This window comes from Arachis ipaensis, chromosome B07 (genome assembly GCF_000816755.2).
Source record: "Arachis ipaensis cultivar K30076 chromosome B07, Araip1.1, whole genome shotgun sequence".
Lineage (NCBI taxonomy): Eukaryota > Viridiplantae > Streptophyta > Magnoliopsida > Fabales > Fabaceae > Arachis > Arachis ipaensis.
In genome coordinates, this window is record NC_029791.2 from 15318963 (window position 1) to 15329504 (window position 10542).

The 10542-nt window shown below is 36.9% G+C and overlaps 1 protein-coding gene and 1 pseudogene across 1 annotated transcript; one reads left to right on the top strand and one right to left on the bottom strand.

Annotated features, from left to right (window-relative positions):
• On the top strand, positions 1168-2512 carry LOC107606774 (annotated as a pseudogene).
• LOC107606775 (protein PXR1-like) lies at positions 3270-4544 on the bottom strand. The gene is made up of 4 exons (XM_021106669.1): positions 4401-4544; positions 4185-4301; positions 3996-4094; positions 3270-3898 (listed from the first exon to the last, which is right to left on the bottom strand). Exons 1-4 carry the CDS (start codon positions 4504-4506, stop codon positions 3756-3758), a joined length of 465 nt encoding a protein of 154 aa, XP_020962328.1. The 5' UTR covers positions 4507-4544; the 3' UTR covers positions 3270-3755.

Here is a 10542-nt window from a genome sequence, read left to right on the forward strand (position 1 = left end):
CGGCGGCGGCAGTTAATTTAATCTTCTGGCACTTGAAACACGGAGGATAGCGGCAACAAATTGTTTGTGGTTTTTCTATTTGCTGCAATTTGCCAAGATAATTGTGCGATGAGGTTTTCGATATCGAGAAGGCCCCTCGTGACCATCTGCATCCTGAGTATGCGTATGAGGAGACTTGTGTTTTTCTCTTGCGGAAGGAGAAGAAGAAGCAGTGATTTCGGTAAGCTTTCTAAATGAATTTTTAGAAATGCTTGAACTTGTTCACTCCTATGTCCTCCAAATTGAATTTACTAGTTGAGTTTTACAATTCAAGTTTTGTATACATTAGAAACTCATTGCGATGATTTTGATCATTTTCAAGGATGTTTTGTCCCCTCTTGCATAAGTACCTGTAATGCTGCAAAAATGAGCTATAGCTTCTTTTCACGAGACAATTCTTAATTAACATTAATAACTATTCCGGTTTGTTCCTTTTTGTGATTAGAGGTCTGCAATTATCCTTTCCTGAAGTGATATTTTCAATTGATTTAATATTTTTATTATGTTTTGGGTTGTTTTGTGGCCATTGCAAGAAAGTAAATAAATCCTGGCCTTTTGCTGTTGTTTTCAGTTTCAAATTTGTCACAATGAAATTAAAAAGCAAAACCGAAAAGTGCGCCGTGGAAAAGAAGAGGAAAAGGAAGCCGGAAAAAATTGGTGATGTTGAGATAGATAGTATATTGAATGCCGAAGGTATAATATTTTGATAGATGTTTCTTCTTCCCCTTTTTGAACTGTTATCATGTCGCATTTATTTATTAATGAAACAACAGGCTTGCTGTATTGTTTCAGTGGATAATGGAATGCAAGTTGGAAAGGAGAAAAAGGATAAATCTTCTATCAATAGAAAGAGGAAGAATAAAGATAAAAATCGTCGCAAGGGTGAAGTTGATTTAGAAGAGTATAGTGGTGAGCTAGTGTCAATAAGCGTTGAATTTTATTTAAATGGTTCGGCAAAGTGCCATATGTTGATATTAAATTTGTTTCCACTTCTATTAGATGGGATTGTTCATGACCATCCTTCTGAAGCTCAAGAAATCAAAGATACTGAGGAGCATGGAGATACTGATACTAGAGCAGCCATCAAATCTCATAATTAACAATTTGGTTTTATTTATTGGAAATAAAATGGCCCTTCTGAACTTCCATTTATTTTTAGTTACTCATGGAATTCGTCATTCTCTTGTAGGTAAAAAGAAATCTAAAAAGAAGAGGAAAAAGGAAGCTAGTTTTGTAAATGAGGTGGAAAATTCTCCAAAAAAGGAGGGGACCCTGATCAGGATCAAATTTATGTTATTTCTTCTGGAGATGAGGACTTCTCAAAAGGAATGATAAGTATGAATTTGTAAATGGATTGGGATTAGTTTGCATTTTTTTAGAAAAATTGTGCCCATTGATCTTATATTTGCATGATTCATGCATGGATAATGGACTTATAGCTTAAGCATTTGTGGTCGTAACATGATTAATATTTATCTATCCGACTATTTACTGGTCCTGAAGCAAGTTGGATTCAAATTCATCATTTTTATTTTTCTGCATTGATGTCTGCTATGCCTACTATTTCTGACGTGGTTACTTAAAACTGCAGAATGGATCAGGGAATACCATCAAAGTAGACAAGGGCTGAATATATTGTAGGAGCAAGTTGACGAATTCATAACTGTTCATGAGGAAAACCTGGAGCAGGTAAAATGTTTAATAACCCTCTTGCATTTATTTTCCTATAGTAGTTTCAAGGCTTTGAAAAATAACAATTGGAGCTAGTGGTAGACTTTAACAAGTTCCAATTGTTAATCCCTTCTGTTAAAAACTACACATTTGAAATGTATATCTGTTCTCCATAATCTGGCTGAATTCTAAGCCATTTTTTAAATATTGTTAAATCATATCAAGTTATTCTCTTCCAATGATATTTTGATATTTAACAATCCATTACCAAATGTAAGATCTTAACATTAATTTACTCCATATCTTTGGTTTTCAATGTTATGCACAATTCAGGAAAGGAAAGAGAGAGAAGAACGTGCAGCAGAAGGGGGTTGGACTGTTGTTGTACATCACAAGGGTAGAAAGAAAGCGGAGTAGCTGTGGGATCTGTTGCACAGGCTGCAGTGGAGAACAAAATGGCAAAAATGAAGAATAAAGAAGTGAAGGGAATTTTCTACCGGTTTCAAAAGAAAGAAGCCTAGAGGAATGGTATGAGCTGCATTGAATTTATCATATCACTTTCTAAAACAAATAGTCTAATCAAATGGTGTATGCAGAAGCTTCCTTACTTTTATTTTGGATTTCTAAGTGGTAACTTTGTACAGGATTTGTTGAATTTGCACCTTATTTTTATTGAAATAAATAATTTTTGCTTTTCTTGCAGAGATCATGATGCTGCAGAGCAAATTTGAAGACGACAAAAAGAGACTGCAGCAATTAAGAGCTGCCAGAAAATTTAGACCTTATTAACAGTTTTCTAGAACACGGGGATCCAATTTTTTTCATTTACCCTTTGGGATCAATTCCAACCCTAGGGTGTCTTCCCATGATCCCAAAGGGTAAATGAAAAAAATTGGATCCCTGTGTTCTAGAAAACTGTTAATAAGGTCTAAATTTTCTGGCAGCTCTTAATTGTTGCAGTCTCTTTTTGTCGTCTTCAAATTTGCTCTGCAGCATCATGATCTCTGCAAGAAAAGCAAAAATTATTTATCTCAATAAAAATAAGTGCAAATTCAAAAAATCCTGTACAAAGTTACCACTTAGAAATTCAAAATAAAAGTAAGGAAGCTTCTGCATACACCATTTGATTAGACTATTTGTTTTAAAAAGTGATATGATAAATTCAATGCAGCTCATACCATTCTTCTGGGCTTCTTTCTTTTGAAATCGGTAGAAATTTCCCTTCACTTCTTTATTCTTCGTTTTTTCCATTTTGTTCTCCACTACAGCCTGTGCAACAGATCCCACAGCTATTCCGCTTTCTTCCTACCCTTGTGATGTACAACAACAGTCCAACCCCCTTCTGCTGCACGTTCTTCTCTCTCTTTCCTTTCCTGAATTGTGCATAACATTGGAAACCAAAGATATGGAGTAAATTAATGTTAAGATCTTACATTTGGTAATGGATTGTTAAATATCAAAATATCATTGGAAGAGAATAACTTGATATGATTTAACAATATTTAAAAAATGGCTTAGAATTCAGCCAGATTATGGTGAACAGATATACATTTCAAATGTGTAGTTTTTAACAGAAGGGATTAACAATTGGAACTTGTTAAAGTCTACCGCTGGCTCCAATTGTTATTTTTCAAAGCCTTGAAACTACTATAGGGAAATAAATGCAAGAGGGTTATTAAACATTTTACCTGCTCCAGGTTTTCCTCATGAACAGTTATGAATTCGTCAATTTGCTCCTGCAATATATTCAGCCCTTGTCTACTTTGATGGTATTCCCTGATCCACTCTGCAGTTTTAAGTAACCATGTCAGAAATAGTAGGCATAGCAGACATCAATGCAGAAAAATAAAAATGATGAATTTGAATCCAACTTGCTTCAGGACCAGTAAATAGTCGGATAGATAAATATTAATCATGTTACGACCACAAATGCTTAAGCTATAAGTCCATTATCCATGCATGAATCATGCAAATATAAGATCAATGGGCACAATTTTTCTAAAAAAATGCAAACTAATCCCAATCCATTTGCAAATTCATACTTCTCATTCCTTTTGAGAAGTCTTCATCTCCAGAAGAAATAACATAAATTTGATCCTGATCAGGGTCCCCTCTTTTTTTGGAGAATTTTCCACCTCATTTACAAAACTAGCTTCCTTTTTCCTCTTCTTTTTAGATTTCTTTTTACCTACAAGAGAATGACGAATTCCATGAGTAACTAAAAATAAATGGAAGTTCAGAAGGGCCATTTTATTTCCAATAAATAAAACCAAATTGTTAATTATGGGATTTGATGGCTGCTCCAGTATCAGTATCAGTATCTCCATGCTCCTCAGTATCTTTGATTTCTTGAGCTTCAGAAGGATGGTCATGAACAATCCCATCTAATAGAAGTGGAAACAAATTTAATATCAACATATGGCACTTTGCCGAATCATTTAAATAAAATTCAACGCTTATTGACACTAGCTCACCACTATACTCTTCTAAATCAACTTCACCCTTGCGACGATTTTTATCTTTATTCTTCCTCTTTCTATTGATAGAAGATTTCTCCTTTTTCTCCTTTCCAACTTGCATTCCATTATCCACTGAAACAGTATAGTAAGCCAGTTGTTTCATTAATAAATAAATGCGACATGATAACAGTTCAAAAAGGGGAAGAAGAAACATCTATCAAAATATTATACCTTCGGCATTCAATGTACTATCTATCTCAACATCACCAATTTTTTCCGGCTTCCTTTTCCTCTTCTTTTCCACGGCACACTTTTCGGTTTTGCTTTTTAATTTCATTGTGACAAATTTGAAACTGAAAACAACAGCAAAAGGCCAGGTTTTATTTACTTTCTTGCAATGGCCACAAAACAACCCAAAACATAATAAAAACATTAAATCAATTGAAAATACCACTTCAGGAAAGGATAATTGCAGACCTCTAATCACAAAAAGGAACAAATCAGAATAGTTATTAATGTTAATTAAGAATTGGCTCGTGAAAAGAAGCTATAGCTCATTTTTGCAGCATTACAGGTACTTATGCAAGAGGGGACAAAACATCCTTGAAAATGATCAAAATCATCGCAATGAGTTTCTAATGTATACAAAACTTGAATTGTAAAACTCAACTAGTAAATTCGATTTGGAGGACATAGGAGTGAACAAGTTCAAGCATTTCTAAAAATTCATTTAGAAAGCTTACCGAAATCACTGCTTCTTCTTCTCCTTCCGCAAGAGAAAAACACCAGTCTCCTCGTACGCATACTCAAGATGCAGGTGGTCACGAGGGGCCTTCTCGATATCGAAAACCTCATCGCACAATTATATTGGCAAATTGCAACAGATAGAAAAACCGCAAACAATTTGTCGCCGCTATCCTCCGGGTTTCAAGTGCCGGAAGTTTAAATTAACAGCCGTCACCGTTAACTCCTTGCTCAGGAGCTTCGCCGCAATTGGCATGGTGGAATCAGCTTCTAAGAGTATGTGGACTCAGTCTCCGTGTTTTCTGTAGTGACTCTCTCCCCCAACTTCAACTCCCATACCCTCCGCTCCCTCACCAACCAACCCTTCCTTGCCACGTGCTTCTTCCACTGGGCTCACTCTCAACCTAGCTATTTTCACTCCCTCCATTCCTACGTCTCTCTCATCGAAACCCTCTCCTTTTCTTCATCATTCGATTCCACTATTTTCCAAAACATTCTAGAAGAATTCAAGTGCCAGAAGTTGGCATGGTGGAATCGGCATCTAGAAGAGTATGTGGACTCAGTCATGAACGCTGCTATAGAAATGTGGGGGACTTGTGGACTCAGTCTGAATACAGCTATAATGTGGAGCAAGAAGAGTATGTCGACTCGGTCATGAATGCTGCTATAGAAATGTAGGGGACTTGGACTCAGTCTGAATACAGCTATAATGTTGAGCAAGAAGAGTATGTGGACTCGGTCATGAATGCTGCTATAGAAATGTGGGGGACATGTGGACTCAGTCTGAATACAACTATAATGTGAAGCAAGAAGAGTATGTGGACTCGGTTATGAATACTGCTATAGAAATGTGGGGGACTTGGGGACTCAGTCTGAATACAGCAATAATGTGGAGCAAGAAGAGTATGCGGACTCGGTCATGAAGGCTACTATAGAAATATGGGGGACTTGTGGACTCAGTCTGAATACAGCTATAATGTGAAGCAAGAAGAGTATGTGGACTCGGTCTTGAATGCTGCTATAGAAATGTGGGGAACTTGGACTCAGTCTGAATACAGCTATAATGTGGAGCAAGAAGAGTATGTGGACTCGGTCATGAATGCTGCTATAGAAATGTGAGGGACTTGTGGACTCAGTCTGAATACAGCTATAATGTGGAGCAAGAAGAGTATGTGAACTCGGTCGTGAATGCTGCTATAGAAATGTGGGGGACTTGGACTCAGTCTGAATACAACTATAATGTGGAACAAGAAGAGTATGTAGACTCGGTCATGAATGTTGCTATAGAAATGTAAGGGACTTGTGGACTCAGTCTGAATACAGCTATAATGTAGAGAAAGAAGAGTATGTAGACTCGGTCATGAATGCTGCTATAGAAATGTGGAGGACTTGGACTCAGTCTGAATACAGTTATAATGTGGAGCATGAAGAGTATGTGGACTCGATCATGAATGCTACTATAGAAATGTGGGGGACTTGTAGACTCAGTCTGAATACAGCTATAATATGGAGCAAGAAGAGTATGTGGATTCGGCATGAATGCTGTTATAGAAATGTGGGGGACTTGGACTCAGTCTGAATACAGCTATAATGTTGAGCAAGAAGAGTATGTGGAATCGGTCATAAATGCTGCTATAGAAATGTGGGGGACTTGTGGACTCAGTCTGAATACAGCTATAATGTGGAGCAAGAAGAGTATGTAGACTCGGTCATGAATACTGCTATAGAAATGTGGGAGACTTGTGGACTCAGTCTGAATACAGCTATAATGTGAAGCAAGAAGAGTATGTAGACTCGGTCATGAATGATGCTATAGAAATGTGGGGGACTTGTAGACTCAGTCTGAATACAGCTATAATGTGGAGCAAGAAGAGTATGTGGACTCGGTCATGAATGTTGCTATAGAAATGTGGGGGACTTGTGGACTCAGTCTGAATACAGCTATAAATTTGAGCAAGAAGAGTATGTGGACTCGATCATGAATGCTGCTATAGAAATGTGGGAAACTTGGACTCAGTCTGAATACAGCTATAATGTGGAGCAAGAAGAGTATGTGGTCTCGGTCATGAATGCTGCTATAAAAATGTGGGAGACTTGTGGATTTAGTCTGAATACAGCTATAATGTGGAGCAAGAAGAGTATGTGGACTCGGTCATGAATGCTGCTATAGAAATGTGGGGGACTTGGACTCAGTCTGAATACAACTATAATGTGGAGCAAGAAGAGTATGTGGACTCGGTCATGAATGCTGCTATTGAAATGTAAGGGACCTGTGGACTCAGTCTGAATACAGCTATAATGTAGAGCAAGAAGAGTATGTGGACTCGGTCATGAATGCTGTTATAGAAATGTGGGGGACTTTGACTCAGTCTGAATACAGCTATAATGTGGAGCAAGAAGAGTATGTGGACTCGGTCATGAATGCTGCTATAGAAATGTGGGGGACTTGTGGACTCAGTCTGAATACAGCTATAATATGGAGCAAGAAGAGTATGTGGACTCGGTCATGAATGCTGCTATAGAAACGTGCGAGACTTGGACTCAGTCTGAATACAGTTATAATGTGGAGCAAGAAGAGTATGTGGACTCGGTCATGAATGCTGCTATAGAAATGTGGGGGACTTGAACTCAGTCTGAATACAGCTTTAATGTTGAGCAAGAAGTGTATGTGGACTCGGTCATGAATGCTGCTATAGAAATGTGGGGAACTTGTGGACTCAGTCTGAATACAGCTATACTGTAGAGCAAGAAGAGTATGTGGACTCGGTCATGAATACTGCTATAGAAATGTGGGGGACTTGTGGACTCAGTCTGAATACAGCTATAATATGGAGCAAGAAGAGTATGTGGACTCGGTCATAAATGCTGCTATAGAAATGTGTGGGACTTGGACTCAGTCTGAATACAGCTATAATGTGGTGCAAGAAGAGTACGTGGACTCGGTCATGAATGCTACTATAGAAATGTGGGGGACTTGTGGACTCAGTCTGAATACAGCTATAATGTGGAGCAAGAAGAGTATGTGGACTCGGTCATGAATGCTGCTATAGAAATGTGGAGGACTTGGACTCAGTCTGAATACAGCTATAATTTGGAGCAAGAAGAGTACGTGGACTCAATCATGAATGCTGCTATAGAAATGTGGGGGACTTGGACTCAGTCTGAATACAGCTATAATGTGGAGCAAGAAGAGTACGTGGACTCGGTCATGAATGCTGCTATAGAAATATGGGGGACTTGTGGACTCAGTCTGAATACAGCTATAATGTGGAGCGTGGACTTGTAGACTTGAAGACTCAGTCTCAATCATTATGAATATAGCTAGAAATGTGGAGCATGGACTTGTGGACTCAGTCTCACTAAGTGCTACCAAATTTGCTATATATATACTCATATGTTAGGTTTTCAATATGCAAACTAAAATTTTTCAAATCTAAAACATGAATTTTCAATATATTCAAATCCTTTTCATTTATTTACTATTAATATGTAAACGCATATATAATTCAAAATTCCTTCCTTGTGATGAGAAGGATAAAAAAGTGTTACTTATGTTTAAATACGGAGTTATTGATCCCTTCGGAGTACTTTCTTCATGGTCTGCAAAACAAAATTGTTGTCAGTGGCCAGGGATGCTCTGTGAAAATACTACTGGCAAAGTCACGGGGCTCAATCTTACTTGTCCTCGAATTTATCCTGTTTATGGTAATGATAACAAACTGCATTGCCTATCAGGTGAGCTCAACGTCTCTTATTTGTTTGAGTTTTAATTTCTAAGTTCTTTGAAGTTGGGCAACAATGACTTCAGCATCATCCATTATCATGGTCAGGGTGAAAACTCTTCCAACAACCTCCACCACCTAGATTTGTCATATAATGACAATCTTAAAGCTGATCATATGCTTCATTGGATTTCTAATCTTTCCTCTCTGCAGTATCTGGACCTCACTGGCATTAATCTTCAAGAGAAAACTAATTGGCTTCAATTAGTTACCTTGCTTCCTTCTCTTTCACAGTTATATTTGCGGCATTGCGGACTTTGGGACATTTATCCATCCCTGCAATACGCCAATTTTACTGCACTTGAAGTCCTTGATCTTTCCAACAATGATTTTTTTCCAGATAAGTTACCAAACTGGATTTTTAATTTCAGTTGTAGAATAGCAGCTCTTATTCTCTCAGAAAATTCATTGCAAGGCCAACTTCCTCGAACATTTCCACACTTTCAAAGCCTTGAGTCCTTGCTTTTGGATCAAAATGCTCTCAGTGGATCCATTCCAAATTGGGTGGGTCAACTTGAGAAACTAAACAAATTAGTTATTTCTAGAAATTTATTTTCAGGTATTTTTCCTACATTTTTAAAAAATTTGTCATCTTTGACTTGTTTATCACTTGAATCAAATTCTTTTGCTGGAAATATTTCTAAAAATTGTTTTCACCCCTTTTCAAACCTAGAATATTTAGGTTTTGGCTCCCAATCATTGTTGTTTGACTTTGATCCTCAATGGATCCCTCATTTTCAACTCCAAACTTTGATATTGGATGCTGTGAGGCCCAAACTTCCTTCATGGATATATAGACAGGATTCGCTGCCACTTTTAAACATTTTGAACTCAAGAATCCCATTAGAACCAAGTGAAAAGTTTTGGAAATTTATTTCGAATCAAGTTGGGAATCTTGTTATGCATAATAGTTCAATCAATGGCAGTATTTCAAACGTGTTATTTAATTCTAAAGTATTAATGCTAAATAGCAATAATTTCAGAGGTAATGTGCCTCGAATATCTCCAAATGTCACCCTTTTGGATTTATCTAACAACTCTTTGTCCGGGTCAATTTCTCATTTCTTATGTGGCCAGACAAAAGAAAAAAATAATTTGAAATATTTGGATCTCTCTCATAATGTATTATCAGGAGAGATTCCAAATTGTTGGATTCATTGGAAATCATTGGAATATATTAACTTGGAAGGCAATAATTTTAGAGGCCAAATTCCCTACTCAATAAGTAATTTGTCCAACCTAGTTTCATTTAGTCTATTCAATAATAGATTATCTGGAGAAGTGCCTGTTTCGTTAAAAAATTGTAAAAAGCTTCGAATTCTTAATTTAGGTGAAAATAAGTTTTCAGGAGCTATATCAAATTGGGTGGGACAAAATATAATTGCGTTCTAATTACGATCCAACCTATTTAGTGGTAATATCCCCACTACAATATGCAAGCTTGATTTTTTCAAGATATTGGATCTTTCAAATAACAAATTATCAGGCCAATTCCAAGTTGTTGTCTAACAAGCATGATTTCCAAGAATGAATCATTTGATTCATTTGTTGTTATTGCTCTTCTAGGTGACATTTTTTTTACCTTTTATTATAATCTTACCATGCTCATTAAGGGTATTAAGTTAGATTATTCACATTCAATGCGGGCCATTGATTATTCAAACAATAATTTATCCGGATAGATCCCAGTAGAACTATTTATGCTCATTAGGTTACAATCTTTGAATTTATCTGAGAACCAATTGACAGGGATTATTCCAGATGAGATAGGTAACCTAATACTGTTAGAATCACTTGATTTATCCAAAAATTTATTTTCAGGACAAATTCCTCAGGAAATGTCTAAG

Coding starts and splice junctions, on each gene's coding strand:
- LOC107606775 (XM_021106669.1), bottom strand. CDS start 4,506: ATGAAATTAAAAAGCAAAACCGAAAAGTGTGCCGTGGAAAAGAAGAGG. Junction 4,302..4,400: donor TAGTACATTGAATGCCGAAG/GTATAATATTTT, acceptor ATACTGTTTCAG/TGGATAATGGAATGCAAGTT. Junction 3,899..3,995: donor TGGAGCAGCCATCAAATCCC/ATAATTAACAAT, acceptor ATTCTCTTGTAG/GTAAAAAGAAATCTAAAAAG.